The sequence below is a fragment of the Lithobates pipiens genome, unplaced genomic scaffold (genome assembly GCF_037356315.1).
Source record: "Lithobates pipiens isolate NorthernLeopardFrog02 unplaced genomic scaffold, aLitPip1_a1.2 Scaffold_23, whole genome shotgun sequence".
In the NCBI taxonomy this organism is placed as follows: domain Eukaryota; kingdom Metazoa; phylum Chordata; class Amphibia; order Anura; family Ranidae; genus Lithobates; species Lithobates pipiens.
Window position 1 is genome coordinate 188,465,107 of NW_027507785.1, and position 19,042 is coordinate 188,484,148.

At 44.1% G+C, this 19,042-nt stretch overlaps 1 protein-coding gene across 2 annotated transcripts in view; it reads left to right on the plus strand.

Moving 5' to 3' along the window:
- The window catches only part of LOC143928074 (complement factor H-like), a 1,075,600-nt gene that overhangs the window by 300,862 nt on the left and 755,696 nt on the right, over window positions 1-19,042 (plus strand). For both annotated transcript variants that reach the window (XM_077452686.1, XM_077452684.1), the window contains exon 9: window positions 12,779-12,967. In XM_077452686.1, the coding sequence (XP_077308812.1) occupies window positions 12,779-12,967 (189 nt within the window). The remainder of the gene's footprint in view (window positions 1-12,778; window positions 12,968-19,042) is intronic.

Consider the following 19,042-nt stretch of genomic DNA (forward strand, 5'->3'; position numbering starts at 1 on the left):
CTTGACTCCTTGCGTCCGCCGCTGGGCACTGCCCGGCCATCTGCTGGTTTGCTTCCCCCACCCCCGGCTTCCGCGCAATGTCCTCTGCCCTCCGAACCTCCTCCCTCCGTCCCCCGCTTGTGCAGGGGCCCTCCCTGGGATCCCCCACGCGACTGGCTGCCGGGCTGGAAGATGGCGGCGTGCTGACCGCCCCATGCCCCGACATTCTTGCTGCCTCCGCTTAGCTGGGGGACCGACCTGTCCCCCATCAGGCTCCTATGCTCACGAGGTGGCCGAGGGGCGGGGCCCGGCAAAAAGCGTGCCGGCGGCCGAGACCGCCGGGCACAGGCACCCCGCTACCACCCGCATCCGTGTCATCCCCCATCAGGTCCTCCACTTGCCTGGTAAGCCGCGCCGTCCCCCGCACCTCCGCCTCCTTCCGCCGCCTCGTGAGCACCGCTTTGATCGCCGCCATGATGCGTGGAGGAGCAGTGATAAAAGCTGCCTCCTCTGATGAATTTCCTCGTGCACTGGCGCCCGCTCTAGCTCCGCCCCCCTTTTATACCGCTCCTCCCCTTCTTCTATCTTCCTGGTTCCTAAGGCACCAGGTCATGCCCGCCCCTCCATTACCCCTCCCCTTGGGGCGGATCATTACGGGGCTCCCTGTAGGATAAAACCCAGAGCCACCAAGCTGGAGTCATTTCACTGAACCCTGCACGGTGCACCTGAGGGGAGGTCAGTGACAGTGCCGCCAGGCCAGTCTGAGGGGGAGTCACTGATGTAAGGGGGCACTGATATAAAGGATTCCCCCCTATATTAGTAACCCCCCCTTACCTTAGTGTATTCACTGTAAGGAAGGTGGTCTCTAGTCACCAGAGTGTCCCCCACATCAGAGTTCCTGGCATTCCCCCTTTACATCAGAGTCTGCAGGATTCCCCCTTACAGTGCAAGGGGGAACTCAATCTGCGGACCCTGATGTAGCTGGGAACTCTGATGTAAATGGAACACAGTGGACTCTGATATAAGGTGGTCTCTGGTCACCAGCGCCCCCCTATACATCAGAGTTCCCCCTTAGATCATGATTTGCAGCGTTTCATAAGAGTTTTGTGCGGACTCTGATATATGGGGGAACTCTGTGCTAGCTGGAATATAGTAACCTGACCTTCATGTCAATCTAGAAATATGTTTTTTTTTTACTTTCGTTAAACTTAGACACATTATATATGTTTATAGTTTAAATATTGATATTTGTACTGTTTAGCACACAAAACTCTAATTTTAGTAAATCTTACTTTTTTGCAGTGCCAGTAAAAAATTGGTGCTGTTTGTAAATTTTTGGCATCCTGCCAGTAGATTTTGCTTCGGAGAGTTGGCAACTCTGATGGCAACCCAAACTCAATGTGTGTTTTCAAACCGCGTGGCAAAGCGCATGTTTTCTGTGTGAGTTGCACGTTTAGAAATGCGCAGGCGCGAACACGTGCATTTTTATAATGCGTGGCAAAACACATCGTGCTTGCGTTGCCATTTAGGAGGCGTTTGCATCTGCCTGTTTCTGAAATCTGCGCTGCCACATGTTTTCAAAATACAAGGCAAAGCGAGAATTTTTGGTACAGGTTACCGTTACCGCATGTTTACAAAAGCGCACAGATGCAAATGCAGTCTAAATGGCAACGCAAGCATGGTGCCAATTTCCACGCATTTTTGAAATGCACAGCAAAGTTTGTGTCTTCTGTGTAAGTTGTCGCACATTGCTGCGCATTTTCAAAACACACTGCACAGCATGCATTTTCTTGCTGGTTGCCATACGTTCAGAAATGCACAGATGAGAATGCAGCCTAAATGGTAAAGCAAGTGTGATGCACATTGCCACGTGTTTTCGAAATGCACAGATGCAAACAAATGAGAATACAACTGCTATGCATATTGCTGAATGTTTTCAAAATGCAGAATCAAAACATACGTTATCTTGTGGGTTGCTGTGGGTTCAGAAAGGTGCAGATGCGAATGAATGGTAATGCAAGAGAAATGCACGGCAAAGTACACATTTTCTGTGCAGGTTACTGCGGCACATTTGGAAACATGCAGATGTGAATGTAGCCTAAATGGCAACTCAAGTGAAATGCACGTTTTTTGCACATTTTTCGAAACGCACAGCAAAGTGTAAGCTTTCTGTGCCAGTTGCTGAATGTTCTGAAATGCACAGATACGAAAGCAGCCTAAATGGCAAAGTATGACGCACGTTTCTACGTGCATTTTCAAACGCACAGCAAAGTGCTTGTTTTCTGTATGCGTTGCTATGCATTCAGAAATGCACAAATGCAGCCTAAATGGCCTAAAATGCAGCCTAAAAAAAATGTATTTTTGCACATTTTCAAAACACACAGCAAAGCGCTTGTTTTCTGCGCAAGTTGCGTTTCAGAAGCTTGCAGGTGCAAGCGCGCCAAAATGTGCAACGCTCAACTAGAAAGGTCCTTGAGTTTCTTTGGGGCTTTGTTCCATGTAGGGCAGCCCATCTAAGTGAATGGGTGGCCCTATGCGTAATGCGTGCTTAGGCATACAAAATGTGCGAAATAATGCAAGCGGGAAGGTGCGTTTCTGCAATGCTCAGGTGTGAATGGAATGTGCTTGGAAGGAAGTTATTAGGCAGGAAGGATGACCAGGGAAGAGAGGAGAGGGTTAAAAAAAATGCTGATCCTTCAAAGTGGAATTCTTATCTGATGCAATTTCTGTGAGATAACATAGAAGTCTCTAGGACCAAGACATTTACACAAAAGTAGTGCAGGAACTATTTTTTTTTTAAGGCATGGCAATTAAGACAGCACAAGATGCAACCTCGAAGTCCTGCATTGCATGACAAATTGCATGTGGGTGAACCAGAGTTAACTCTATGTTGTACATTACATGTGTTCATTGCCTCAAACAATTCCTTTTTTTTTTTTTTATGTTGGCTGAGACAAAAAAGCAAATGGAAAAGAAATGTTTAATTTATAATAATAAATAATAATTTATAATAAAAAAATGATGTTTTGTCCTGAGGTTTTTATGTGTCTGTGACTTCTCCTATGGATCACAGGAGTGCAGTTCCTTTTGTACTCCTGTGACCACGTCATCATGACCACGGAGTCTGAATCCACCAGATTCCTGGACTGACACTCAGCTCAGACTCCCAGCGAGCCACTGAGAGCCTGAGCCAACTGCCCCCACCCACTCCACAGCCCAGCGCTCCAATGAGCAAGGAGAGAGCAGAACAGAGAGCTGTGACTGACTGAGCTCATGGAGCTCTGAAAACCGAGCAATCGGCGGTGTTCGTTCGCTCAGTTCTCAGCGTGGAAGCACCAGGGGACAGACATGCTCGCTCCCCCTCCCTTTTCCTGGCCTCCCAGGCTACTTGCTAGGTTCACACAGGGGCAACACGACTTCAGGACGACTTTGTGAGGCAACTTGGAGACGACTTGGACACGACCTGGGGCGACTTACAAGTCGCCCCAGGCCAGGCGACTTTTGCCGTGGCCAATCAGAGAATGAGCTCTAAAGGGGGAACTCCACGCCAAATTTTGACCGGTGAGAAGAACCGAAGAGCGGGACAAGACCCCCGAAGTCGGAAGAAGAGGGCGGCGGCGAGGAAGAAAGCCAGGCTCCTCCGCTAGCAAAAGAGCTAGAAGAAGATAGCGGAGGAGTCCGGCGAGAAGACCCCCGAAGACGGAAGACCCCCAGAGCTGTGCAATAAACTATTTTATCTTGTTGTGTTTTTTTTTGTACTTTATTTTACAGGTGAATGGGTAGGGGTACATTTTACCCCATACTCATTCACATAGGGTGGGGGGCCAGTATCCGGGGGCCCCCTTATTAAAGGGGCTCCCGGATTCCGATAAGCCCCCCTCCCGCAGACCCCGACAACCAACGGCCAGGGTTGTCGGGAAGAGGCCCTTGTCCTCATCAACATGGGGACAAGGTGCTTTGGGGTGGGGGGGCCGCACGCCCCCTCCCCCAAGGCACCCCCCCATGTTGAGGGCACGCGGCCTGGTACGGCTCAGTAGGGGGGGGCGCCCGCTCGTCCCCACCCCCTTTCCTGGCCGTCCGGGTAGCGTGCTCGGATAAGGGTCTGGTGTGGATCTGGGGGGGACCCCCACGCCGTTTTTTCGGCATAGTAGGTTCCCCTTGGAATCCATACCAGACCTAAGGGCCTTGTATGCTCTCGGAGGGGGGACCCACGCCAAATTTTTTTCATAAATTTGGCGTGGAGTTCCCCCTTCAGAGATAATAATTCTGTCAAAGTCGCCTCCGTATAGACAGAGATCCGACTTGGAGGCGACCTCCATTGAAATCAATGGGTACAAGTCGCCTACAAGTCGGATTGAAGTAGTACTTACATTCATTTTTAAATGTTGTCCGACCTGAGGCGACTAGGGGCGACCTGAAGTCGGATCTGAGTCGCCCCTGTGTGAACCGAGCCTAAGGGTCTGTTATAGACCCCAAACCATTTTTTTGTTTCATTTCAATATATTTTATTTTCGAAAAAAAAGAAACACATCATTAAGCAAAGATACAATGAGGGCTAGTAGCCCTGATTCAACCAACATGGTCCTATGTGCAACAAATTAGTCAATAAGGGTTATGCAAATTATATACACCTGTATCAAGCAAAACCTGCAGTGCGAGTTGGGCAGAGTTTCCTGATGTCCAATGCGCTCTCAGTGTCCAGCAAACAATAACCTTGTCATGTGAATTGACCAGGGGAAAGGGAGGGGAAGGCTCCGCCACCCCGATAGAGATCACACTGTGGCAGGGCCCCCCACCCCCTAGAACCCCCCAGATTTTGGAAATTGTTCTTGCTTGTAAATATAAAAAAAAGAAAAAAAAAATTAAACGAGACCCAAAATATTAAGTGACTAAATATGTCAAATGTCCCCTGAACAAAAGATACAAAACATACATTGAGTCTGGTACAAAAGAGGCTACTGAATAAACCTTGATGTGTAAAATTGGGATATATAGCAGAGTATTGGGACAACAGGAAACTTCTGAATATATAGACATAAGTTGTAACCAGAACTGAGGTGATAGTTGACCCTGGCCTTGGCTAGGCCCTTTGGGCTAAAGGTTGAGGCCCAATAACTAACAGAGAGCAGTAAGAGAAAGAAGGAGGAAGAAAGAAATGAAATGGGAGTTGGTGGAGAAGAATGGGAGTTGACTGGGGGGGAATGAGCAAGGAGAAGTTACTCTTGAGGGCATTGTTAAAGGGTAACTCCTACAGAGGTTGCCCAGGGTTCCCAAATGTGTTTGAATTTGTCAGAGTGATCCAGGATTACACTTGCCATCTTCTCTTGGTTCATAATCCAGGAGATCTTTCTCTTTGCTGGAAGTGTTGAAACAGATGTTTTTTTTTCAAGCTTTAGCCAGTGTAAGCTTGGCTCCTAGGATGATAAACAAAATGAGGCGTTGTGTATCCCTGGAGGCCTCTTTCATTGAAAAGTTAAGGAGCGCTATGAGGGGGGACATTTGGACAGAGATTGTGGTGATTTTACTGATCCATGATAAGATCTTGTGCCAGAACTGGCATATTCTGGGGCAAGTCCACTATATATGGAGCATATCGGGCCGTAGGTCACATCTGGCCAGCTTCAAAGGGACTAGATTCAATCTAGTTAACACCTTTATACTAGCTTCCCTGGGGCCGGAATTGAGAATGCCTTTGTAAGATTGGGAGAAATTCCAGTGCGATGTTTCCAGTGTTGTGACAAGTCGTCCTCCCAGGCTAGCATGTAAGGTGTCTTGGACTGCGTGGAGAACAGTGCTTTATAAATCACCGAGATTCTCCCCCTCTGCTCATTGGCAGAGAAGGATAGAACCCCAGTCAGCTTTCTGTTTTCTGTGTTCCTTTTGGAGATATTCCATAATTTTATGTGTGGTGAAGCCATTGTCAACATTACAGTAAGGAGAACTACTGTAAACAGAGGGTCTAACCCACCCCCTTCACTCTTCTCCAAAGCTAGGACAATATGGCTGGATATAGAGTAGACTTTAACACAAGTTGTAATATGAATTGTAAAGGGACATACAGTACATGGGTAAAAAGAAACACAAGTCAGACAAGGTTCAGCCAAAAGAAAAATTATTTAGTAAAGCCAAGAGAAGTAAAATGTTTGTTGTATTTTCATTTTAGTAGTATTCAGTCTCTTTATCTCACAGTATTGTCTGGGTAATTGCTTCTGCCTTCCTGTCTCAGTCCTCCTTACTTGTCTGTGGTGACAGTCAGTGTGAATCACTTGCCAATTATCCATTAATTTTGTGCTTGGACACAAAGTCAAGCAGCAACCCATCCCAAAGTGATAAAGAAGAAAATGTGTGCAGGATGGCGGTGAGTCAAGGCTAGTCTATCACATCCCAAGAAAATTGCAACAAGAAAAAAGAGCCTGGTGCACTATGGCACGGCATATACCCCTAGGGATGTTTAAATAAGATGGACAAGTCCTTAGTTAAAAAAAATATAGGTTTTTCTAATAAAAATATAAGGTAAATTGGTATAACACGTGTCAAGCATATACAAAGGTTACTTCACAATACTGGTTTAAAGAACGCTTGGAACATATGTATTATGGAGAATGATGCCGACATGTTTTGGACTATCAGTCGTTTTTCTTAGGCATAACAAACATCTCGTATACGCATAGTCCAAAATGTAAGCGTAATTAAATTAGTACCGATCTGAACAAAACAAAAAGACCACATTAATCCTTGGTAATTTAATGCTGAAGGGAATAAATATACTCACAAGCCTGACACTATCACTGATGGTCAGCAGCAGGGGATGAAAGTACTCTAGTATAATTCAAAACATGAGGTATAGCAGTAGGTTACAGGTGACTATATGCAGCTAATGGGCCATAGAATGGCAGAACAAATTACTGTAGAGTAAGGTCCGGAGGTGCTATAGCTGCAGGATCTCAGCTGTCTGGTTCAATAAATAACCAGAACAGTAAGCAAGCAGCCAGTGTCCAAAAAAGATAGTCTAGTAAAAAAAAGAAAGGAAATACACCATAATCAGCAACAGCACAAACATGCCTGAGTATAAGAGTATGAGGTTGGGAGTATGACAGCGAATAGTATGCTAACCTGAAACTGGAGTGCGTATGGAGACAATGCTTGGCGGCATGCAACCCCATGGTGTGCTGACCTGAAAGCAAAACTCTATGTGTGGTTGAAAACTAACACTGCACATTCCCCTGAACACACCATCCCCACCGTGAAACATGGTGGCAGCATCATGTTGTAGGGATTCTTTTCTTCAGTAGGGACAGGGAAGCTGGTCAGAGTTGATGAGAAATTGGATGGAGCCAAATACAGGACAATCTTGGAAGAAAACCTGTTATGCCGCGTACACACTATCGGAATTTTGGTCGGAAAAAGCTCTCATGGTTTTCTTGACAGAATTCCAACGGGATTTTGCTCAAGCTGTCTTGCATACACATGGTCACACCAAATTCCGACCATGAAGAATGCAGTGACATACAACATGTATGACAGGACTATAAAAAGAAAGTTCAATAGTCAGTAGCCAATAGCTTCCGTCTCATAGTTGAATCTGAGTATGCGTGAGTTTTTGCGCGTTGGAATTGCATACACACAATCGGAATTTCCGATAGAAACTTTTTCCGCCTGAACAATTGAGAACCTGCTCTCAATCTTTTGCTGGCGAAAATTCAGCCAGCAAAATTCCGATGGATACACACGGTCATATTTTCCGACGAAAAGCTCTCATCTGTCTTTTGTTGGTTGAAATTCCGACCGTGTGTACGCGGCATAAGAATATGCAAAAGACTGGAGCAGAGGTTCACCTTCCAGCAGATCAATGACCCTAAACATACAGCCAGAGCTACAATGGAATGGTTTAGATCAAAGCATATTCATGTGTTAGAATGGCCCAGTCAAAGTCCAGGCCTAAATCCAATTGAGAATCTGAGGCAAGACTTGAAAATTGCTATTCAGACTCTCCATCCAATCTGACAGAGCTTGAGCTATTTTTCAAAGACCAATGGGAAAAAATGTCACTCACTAGATGTGCAAAGCTGGTAGAGACATCCCCAAAAAAAGAGTTGCAGCTGTAATTGCAAGGAAAGGTGGTTCTACAAAATATGGACTCGGGGGCTGAATACAAATGCACGCCACACTTTTCAGATATTATTTTGTAAAAACTGTTGAAAAGCATTTATCATTTTCCTTCCACTTTAAAATAATGTGCCAAGTTCTGTTGATCTATCACATAAAAATAAAATACATTTACGTTTTTGGTTGTAATATGACAAAATGTGGAAAATTTCAAGGGTATGAATACTTTTTAAAGGCACTGTAAATGTGAATGAGGGGGCATATTTTATTCAATCGGAAATACATCTAGTTTCATATAAGAATTCCTCCTAAGGAAGTCAATTTAACATTTATAAAGCTTTTCATGTAAAAAAAAAGAAACTCCTTTCCATAACACACACAAAGCACCCATGTTGCTATAATATAATTTATGATGGCTTTAATGATAGAAAAAAAGTTTAATTTGCAAATATACAATATAGTAATAAAAAGAACAATTATAAAAACACAACAAAACAAGACAGAGAATAAGTGACCTAAGATACTAAATGAGGGCAGAGCAGAAAACTCAAGTAGGAGACAGTTGAATTTAATATGGCCAATGGATTGCCAGAGGCGCCAGCATCCTATTTATATAGTCCAAAAATAAGAAAAATAATGTGGACTTTTGAGGAGCCAAACTAAGCACTCAATATAAAAAATCATTAAGCTTTTATCATTCAAATATAAAATCACATAGTGTATACGTGAAACCTCCCTCAATTGCCCCCCCCCCTTAAAATGACACACTCACAATTGTAACAATCACACTAAATTAAAATGTCTTTGAAGGTGTCTTCAATGGGTGGACAATCTCTTCACTTTTCAATGCATTTCACTGTTACACCCCCGTTTCTCAGACGGTGAGGGGTGATAACTGGAGTAGTCCAGCATCACACAGGGGGTAGCACAATGGTATGGCCAGAGGTGGGGACTGCCACTCCCTGGGGGCAGGTGTGGCAGTCAATCTGATTATTCTGCAATATAGATTCTGGAATAAGCGGTGATTAATGAGATTACTAGCCAGCAATCTTCATAATATTCAGTAATAACACAATTACCCACATGAATGTTGAAAACTTGCTTTGTGGCCAAGTGTCATAAACAGCAGAAATTTAAGTGGGATCAAGCTTGGCTAGGTCCACTATGGATCAAGGAAACCACTACCAGTCAATGTCAACCAGAGCAATGTTACCATCAATCCAACTGCCTCATTCAGGGAAAGAGAAAAAGGCTAGTACCACCAATGCCTCCACAAGAGTGTCAGTAGGAGACAGTAGAAGTAGGGAAGATAAGTGCAGAACAGAAAGGAGGATTTAATCATGGTGTTAATCTCTATTTCTTCATTGAGAATTGATGGAGAGAGTTTTAAGGTACTATAAAAAAAGTCTACTGTTCACATATCTTTTTAAACATTCTGCGGGAGAAAAACTTTTTGGTATTTCCTTGATGACTCTTCTAACCAATCCATCTGTTGAACTCTAATGTTTTTCTGTGAAATGCCTTTGCTATGTATGTATGCTATTGTGCCATGTCACCTCGTTGAATGAGTCAGTAGTGTTCGCCAAACCTGCTGCACAGGGCCCTCAAAGTGCACTCCACATAAAGAAGAGCACAATGGCAGGGGAGGTAGTACACCGCAAACTTTGTGAAACAATTGTAACTTTACATTTCTGCTCCTTTTCTTATGAGATTAAAATTTTGTGAAAAAAATATATATTATGCTACTCAATATTGTGGTTCATAGTGAATATCTGTAGAATTTTATTGAGTATATACAGTAAATATTAAAAGATGGATTAAGTCCAGAATACAGGCTGTGAGTTTTTTTGAGCTTGCCACTGTTATCAGTTAGTGTTCTCAGCCCTGCTCAATTCTGCTTTGTTTAAAAAAAAAAAAAAACACCTCTACCCTATGTTATGGAGATAAAAGAGAAGTGTTATGTGGTCCTAACACAGTTTCTATTAGAGCAGGGGTGCCCAAACAGTGGCCCGGGGAGTCCTCTGATGTGGCCCACGACCTCCTGCTCTGGGATGGTGGGTTGGCAAGCCCAGATTGTGGGTTTCCAACCCGCCATCCCAGAGCATCAGTGTTGTAATAAATCCACTGGTAGAGTTTCTGTTTAAAAAAAAAAAAGCCACCGGTAAAGGAAGCAAGCGGCTGCATATAGCACCAACTGCTACCACAGGTGGAGTGACACCAAATGCGATCTGCCTGGGACAATAGCCAGCGATACCTGAATGGAAGACTGTTATTAAAGGTAAGTTTATTACTTAAATCACAGTGTATATATGGGCATATCTGTTCTGCGGTGGTTACTGGGCTGCTTTCAAAATGATCAGCGAGTGCAGCGCAGAAAACCTGCGGGTTATCTACACTGAGCCATAGACTTCTGTTATTACCTGCTAGATTAGTGCACTTTCAGAAAGTGCACCACACCCACAGGATATAATAGAAGTCTATAGCAATGTACAGCTAACCTGCAGGAAAGGCACAGGTGAACTTGACTGCACCCTCTGTGTGGGTAAACCACAGCTCATCAGTGTGGAACTGTCATCCTTCTGCTCCACTCATTGTGGCCTGTGAGCGGTTACCAAGTCGCTTAAATGGCCCTCGCTCTTCAAAAGGTTGGGCACCCCTGTATAAGAGCGTGACAAAATTTCTTTGCCATAGATATAGAACAGTGGGTAATCGTTGTTCCCCTAGAACAAAGGTGTTTCTCAAAGAACACGGCCCCAGCATTTGCACAGCTATCACAAATAATCCCCTTAATGTGTATAACATTTTTATTTCCTATGAACTTTAGCTATATCTTGTAGCCACAATTCAGTATTGTCCTGAAAGACCTCAATCAGGACAATACCTAATTTAAGAAAATTTGCCATTATGACCGTGAGATACAGTGGTGTGAAAAAGTGTTTGCCCCCTTCCTCATTTTCTGTTCTTTTGCATGTTTGTCACACTTATTTATTTATAGCAATTTAAACAATAGTCAAGGACAACACAAGTAAACACAAAATGCAATTTGTAAATGAAGGTGTTTATTATTAAAGGTGAAAAAAAATCCAAACCATCATGGCCCTGTGTGAAAAAGTGATTGCCCCCTAAACCTAATAACTGCTTGGGCCACCCTTAGCAGCAACAACTGCAACCAAGCGTTTGCGATAACGTGCAATGAGGCTTTTACAGCGTCCTGGAGGAATTTTGGCCCACTCGTCTTTGCAGAATTGTCCTAATTCAGTTACATTAGAGGGTTTTCGAGCATGAACGGCCTTTTTAAGGTCATACCACACCATCTCAATAGGATTCAGGTCAGGACTTTGGCTAGGCCACTCCAAAGTCTTCATTTTGTTTTTCTTCAGCCATTCGGTGGTGGACTTGCTGGTGTGTTTAGGATCATTGTCATGCTGCAGAACCCAAGTTTGTTTCAGCTTGAGTACACGAACAGATGGTCGGACATTCTCCTTCAGGATCTCTTGGTAGACAGCAGAATTCATAGTTCCTTTTATCACGGCAAGTCTTCCAGGTCCTGAAGCAGCAAAACAGCCCCAGACCATCACACTACCACCACCATATTTTACTGTTGGTATAATGTTCTTTTTATGAAATGCAGTGTTCCTTCTACGCCAGATATACTTGGACACACACCTTCCAAAGAGTTCCACTTTTGTCTCATCGGTCCACAGAATGTTGTCCCAAAAGTCTTGGGGATCATCAAGATGTGTTGTGGAGAAATTGAGACGAGCTTTGATGTTCTTTTTGCTCAGCAGTGGTTTTCTCCTTGGAACTCTGCCATGCAGGCCATTTTAGCCCAGTCTTTTCCTAATGGTGGAGGCATGAACGCTGACCTTAACTGAGGCAAGTGAGGCCTGCAGTTCCTTGGACGTTGTTGTGGGGTCTTTTGTGACCTCTTGGATGAGTCGTCGCTGCGCTCTTGGGGTAATTTTGGGCGGCCGGCCACTCCTGGGAAGGTTCACCACTGTTCCATGTCTTCGCCATTTGTGGATAATGGCTCTCACTGTGGTTCGCTGGATTCCCAAAGCTTTGGAAATGGCTTTATAACCCTTTCCAGACTGATAGATCTCAATTACTTTCTTTCTCAATTGTTCCTGAATTTCTTTGGGTCTCGGCATGATGTGTAGCTTTTAAGGATCTTCTGGTGGACCTTACTGTGTCAAGCAGCTCCTATTTAAGTGATGCCTTGATTGTGAACAGGTGTGGCAATAATCAGGCCTGGGTGTGGCTAGAGAAACCACAGTTATAGTATGTTTTAACAAGGGGGACAATCACTTTTTCACACAGGGCCATGATGGTTTGGATTTTTTTTCACCTTTAATAATAAACACCTTCATTTACAAATTGCATTTTGTGTTTACTTGTGTTGTCCTTGACTATTGTTTAAATTGGTTTGATGTTCCGAAACACTTAAGTGTGACAAACATGCAAAGGAACAGGAAATGAGGAAGGGGGCCAAAACTTTTTCACACCACTGTAGATCTGACAATCATATGCAATAAACATATTAGACATATTATGGGGATTATTCATAATTGCTCTGCAAATACTAAGATGTATGTATGTACGCATGTGTGTTTTATTTAGCTGCTCTTGAAGTGTTATACGTACAAAATATCCTATTGATGTGATGTTTTTCTTTTCTTTTTTTTTTTTATAGAAAAATGTGATGCCCCTACTTCAGACTCAATAAATGGAATTATTTCTTACACAACACGGTCACGCATATTTATTGAAGGAGACAAATTAAGATTTCAGTGTAATAAAGACCATAAGACTTCAAATGGACAGATAAGTGGAGAAATTGAATGTCTTCCAGATGGCAAATTTTATGGGGAAAAATGTTCTAGTAAGTAATGAGTGTATGTGTGTGTGCCCTACACAATAATTTATTATCTTGTGAATTGAAAATGTGACCTTTCAAAGTTCAAAACAAATATTACTATTACTACAACTAATACACCTGGTGTTATGAGTCATGTAGTCTAGAACACAGAAAAGTTATAGAATGCTTTATTTACAAGCTCAAGCATACATAAAAATTTCTGATTATCTCATAACAGTAATAGGAATTAGAACTAACCCAAACAGATTATAGAAAGTATTATGCCACGCACACACGGTCGGAATTCTCGTCGGAAAAATCTCTGATGGTTTTCCCGATGGAATCCGATGGAATTCCGACGGAATTCCGCTCAAGCTGTCTTGCCTACACACGGTCACACCAAAATCCGACCGTTTAGCATGCGCTGACATACAACACGTATGACGGGACTAGAAAAAGGAAGTTCAATAGCCAGTAGCCAATAGCTTGTGTCTCGTAGTTGAATCTGAGCATACATGATTTTTGGCATGTCGGAATTGCATACACACGATCGGAATTTCCAATAGAAAGTTTTTTTTCCGTCAGGAAAATTTGAGAACATGCTATCAATTTTTGGTTGGCGGAAATTCGGACAGCTAAATTCCGATGGAGCATACACACGGTCGCATTTTCAGAAAAAAAAGCTCTCATCTGTCTTTTTCTGGCCGGAATTCCAATCGTGTGTACGCAGCATCAGAGGTCAGAAGTATGAACACTGCATATCACCCTCATAGGGCAGCACTGTGGCTTAAACAGCCCATGGATGAGTTTTTTTTTTTTTTTTTTATTCAACCAGCAATTTGGTTCTTCCATCCACACATTTGATTGACATGCTCTCGCTGAACTATTGTATTCTGTCAGTGGGGTGATTTCCCTGCCATCAGAATAAACTAGCCAGCATCGCTGATCAGGCAGCAAAAATCCATCAGTTTTGTTGTGATCTATGTTCTTTGGAGTGATAGGGAATTTAATACAGTTTTTAAGAGTTCAACCTTTTTCTGATCTTAACAAATAGCTGTTTATTTTGCCATGTTCTGTGCAGACTGAGTCTGAATGGGAGGGTGTACTTTCAGTGTCCTGATGAGAAAATCTCCAGGGTCAGCATCCCTTTACAAGTGTTTAATCCTTGGAGTGTGACGGACCCAACCGGGACAGGGGATTTTGGAGGGGATTGCAGAGAAGCCTCTTGCATACTGACTGGGGGCCCTGACTTTTGAGGGGGCTCTATTCTTTGGGAGGTGTGTGCCTGGGGGACCTTTGGAGTAGTTTTGCTTCAGATTTGGGTCCATGACTCCTTGAAAATACACAGGCTTTGAGAACCTAGGACCTGGATACAGATTTGGGGCCTCTGTGCCCAAACCAGCATTGATTGGTTCAGCCTCCACCGACTCATACTTCAAAAAAACTGATGCTGGTGTCTCCTGCTGTTATGTGTAATATATTTATTAAGGTGTCTTTCTTTCATTGTATACTCCCCCATTGTGTGCCTCCCAGGTGTAAATCCCCCTTAATCGAGTCACCTGTTCTGTCGGTCTGTCTGTCTGCTAGTATTGTGTCCACTTCACCTAGTTACCAAACTAGTGTGGGATGTTTATATGTTTGTTAGCTATTCATTGGATGTACTGTTTAAAATACAGATGATATTACTGTTTGAGGTTTGCATTGTTTAGGATACAGTATTGTGATCATGCCCCTATCTGATTTTGTGTGGTATACATTCTGGGTGAGTATTCAATAAAGGGTAACAGTTTGCACCTAAGCTAGTGCCATCTAGTTATTGGGTGCAATACTCAGCTGTACTTCCTGGTTCCAGAGTGGAGGAAGCTGTGTCTTGGCGGAGGCATCCAGGCAGAGTGCCATGCGGTTCGTCACAGGGAGTATCTCACCAAAACTGAAATTCATATTGTGGAGGGTGCCTAAATCTGACTTTTATCTTAATGCAGACTTCTGGGAAAATCTGCAAGCTAATCACACAAGCAAGAGATTACATTTCTGGGGTTCTTCATGCACCAATGATTCTATACTTACCACTCTGAACCTTGATTCTGACCCTAGTTAGCCTGCCTTGACATTTGTTCCTGAATTATTTTCTGGTCTGCTGCCTGCCCTGACCTCTATCTGTCCTTGGTTTATGTCAGACTACAGTAAAATCCTAGGCCTACTTCCACTATCTCAGCGCTATGCAAGTATCAGGTTTCATAAAATTTAGCACTCACAGATTTGCCAAAATTACCTATTTACGTTACATGCAAATTGTCAACTGCCGCTTAAATGCCATGCACAACAGTATTATTAAAATTGTAATAACAATAGTACAAAAGGTCCAGCTTAAGTGCCTATGAGCATTACAGCAGCGCTACTGTCATAATAAATTATGATCAGCTTTCATGTGTTAAAAGGATATCAATGCTTGATGTGTTCATCTCTCTGGTGAGTGTGAACCCCAAAGGGGAGTGTGACACACGGATTCTGGTGTGAGGTGCTCTGTTATCTGTCAAAGTAGGATCACCACCTGTGTGTCTTCTGGGACTTCTCTCACCATCTAATGCAGAACTGCATTTCCTCATGTGCTTTTAACACATGAAAGCTGATCATAATTTATTACTCTCCTGTTGTGCAAAAGTCTATGCCTGATACTCCGAAAGACCACAGGTACTGTTTTCTTTATGATTGCTTAGGCTCTTGTGTCACTTGGCCAGAGACTTTGCCTTCCACTGCCTCCACCCACTAACACACTCACTGCCCAGGAGATTGAATCAATCTTATTTTTGAATTGATTAGCAATTTGTGATGAAATCTCCACTCTACAGGTATCTCCCCCACTTAAAACCCCATGTCAACAGGGAAAATCAACACTCCCCTTATTCAACTCTGCTTCTAGATATTTGTTTTGGTTCAAATTCGGACAAATGTTTGGTTATTCAGGAGCTCGGATGTATCCAAATCTCCATATGAAATAGTAACGAATAGTAATGAATTTCATTGAAATCAGTTCAAATTAATTTTGTATTTTTGTCTTCTAATGAATTCCAACTTTTTAGAAAGATTAGGACTCGGATTGGTCAAAAGTGACCGATTTAAATTCTGTGTGAAGAAATAGCTGGTTGTTAAGCAGCAGGCCAGGAAGCCAGCCGCCTGCATGCTTAACAACCATGAGTCATCTGTCAGCGGGCTTCCCCACTGAAAGATGAATGTAAAGATTAATGTTTAAAAAAATGGCGTAGGATGCCCCCTAGCCCATACCAGGCCAAATGCCCTCATCCCCACCCCAAAGCACCTTGTCCCCATGTTGATGGGGACAAGGGCCGCTTTCCGACAACCCTGAGCTGTGGTTGTTGGGGTCTGCAGGCAGGGGGCTTATTAGGATCCTGAAGCCCCCTTTAACAAGGGGGCCCCCAGATCCCGCCCCTCTATGTGAATGGGTAGAGGTACATCTTACCCCTATCCATTCACCTAAAAATGTCAAAAAGTAAGAACCAGTAAATGGCAAACATTTTGACTTGTCCTTTATTAAAAAAAAGAAAACCTTTAAATAGTGATCCTCAGGGTAAATCCATTTTCAATCACGACACCTGCCGGACCCAGAAAATAGAAAAAAAACGCTCTGACAGTTCTTATATAGGCAAGGAGCTGGGCCATCTGGTTACGTCAATCAGTGGCTTCTAACATCACATAATGTCACTGGATTGCCTCGCCCCTTTCCTATATAAGAACTGTCAAAGAGCAGAGCGGGCATATGGCAGGAGGCCTCCCAAGAGGCAGAGAGGTAGGGGTACAATGTACTCATTATCCATTCACATGGGGGGGAATCTGGGGGCCCCCTTGTTAAAGGGGGCTGTCATGAATCGCCAGTAATACGTTCATGCCCTGTCTGCTTTCTCCTGGTCTGTGTATCAGCCTTGGGCCTGCACTCACACCTGCATAGTTAAGTAATCTTTCCTCAGCGTGGCTCTACCCTAGCCTCTACAGGATACACTATTTAACACTGTGCTGTCCAAGCCTGCCTTAACCGAGCAATATTGTGTGTTTGGTTTCCTGTCTCCTGCTTACCATCTACGACTGTTTCTGTTACCGAACTTGGCTTGTTCTTTGACTGTCCCTGCCTGCTTGTTACCCTGATCTTTGGTGTGTTCTCGGTCTATCCTTGTCTGCTAGTTGCCCTGACCTTTGGCTTATCTCTTGACTATCCCTTGTGCTTGGCTGCTGCTTCCTCTCTATCTTCCTGTAGCCTACTGTGAGCATGAGCTCGGAGACCCTGGGGGCTGCGACCTGGAGCCAGTTGCAGCGCAGTCCGTCCGCAGCACTAGAGGCTCTGGTGAACACATGCTGGCTCTAAGCCCTTTCGATGGAAAATGTCCGATCGGACCGTGCTGTCAGATAATCTGACAGTGTGTGGGCTCCATCGGACTGTTTCCGTCAGAATATCCGACGGACCAAGTTTGAGAGCTTGGCTATAAAACCTTCCGACAACATTATCCGATCGGACTTTGTCTGATCATGTGTAGAGAATTCCAATCGGACAAAGTGCCGCGCATGCTCAGATCAAATTCCTAGACCAAAGCTATTGGCTTCTAGCCTGAACATAGTCCCGTTTGTAACAAAATAACGTCATCACGTTCTGAATGATCAGATTTTCTGACGACTTTGTCCGACCGTGTGTATGCAACACAAGTTTCGGACAAAATCTGTTGTCGGAATGTCCGTCTGTGTGTACAAGGGCTTAGACTCCACACCCTGGGGAAACGTATGCGCCAGCTCCCAGTGGGATCCGTGTTGGTGCTCCAGTGTACCTGCTTTCCTGAACCACCCAGAGTTCAATCCGCAGCAGTCAGCCATAGGGTCCACTACCTTTAGTGGAGCACTCCTGACCGCAATGGTGTTCATCTGTCACCTGGCCTCAGGTGATCTGACAGGGGCTTCCAGATTCCAATAAGCTCCCTGCCCGCAGATCCCAACAACCACAGCACAGGGTTGTCGGGAAGGGGCCCTTGTCCCCATTAACATCGGGACAAGGTGCTTTGGGGTGGGGGGGCAGAGACCCCCCCACCCCAAAGCACCCTTCCCCCATGTTGAGGGCATGTAGCCTGGTATGGTTCAGGAGGGGGGAGCGCCAGCGCACGCTCACCCCCCCCCCCCCTTTCCTGACATGCTGGGCTGAATGTCCATATATGGGCCTGGTATGGACTAGGGGAGGGGGGGGGACACCATTATTTTCTTTTTTTTCTTTTTTTAAATACCCTGTTTCCCCGATAGTAAGACACCCCCGATTGTAAGACGTATCGGGAGTTTCAGAGGGGTCGGCTAATATAAGCCGTACCCCGAAAGTAAGACATATGTCTTACTTTCGGGGAAACACGGGGGTATTGCCGCCTCCCTCTCATCTAGCTGCGCGCCACCTCCTGCCCACGTCCGCACCGTCCCCCTCTCCATACGTCACCGCGTCTGCCATTTCCCTCTGATCTTAATGAGCGCCGCCTCCTGCCCACGCCTGAGCCGTCCCCCTCTCCATACGTCACCGCGCCGTCCCCTGCACTTGTCACTGCCGCCTCCTGCTTAAAATATGGTAATGCACACAGTATTAATCATACATCAGTAAAACATACACACTGGCATACTGGGGTATCATCTGCTGTATGTAACCCAGTGGGTATCAGCAGGTGTCACACTGGATTAAATACAGCAGGTAGTACTGTATCACACATAAATCAGTTTTATCCTCCAGTATTCCACTGTTTGTTCTTACCATTTTTCATTGTTTTACATGTTATGCAATGTTGTAACAAGACATTCTTGGCACTTCCTTTTATAAAACTGTTTTGTGGTGAATACAATACTGTTCAGGTTGTTAATAAATGTTAATTTTATGGTTAAAACAAAAAATTCGACAATTTTTTTCCAATATAAGACATACCCCGAAAGTAAGACATAGTGGGGCTTTTGGGGATAAAAAGAAAGTAAGACACTGTCTTACTTTCGGGGAAACACGGTAGCAGGTGCCAGCAATTCTAATTGTGAGTCCATTTAAATGCAATTGTTTTTGTTTTATTTTCTTTAGAAATT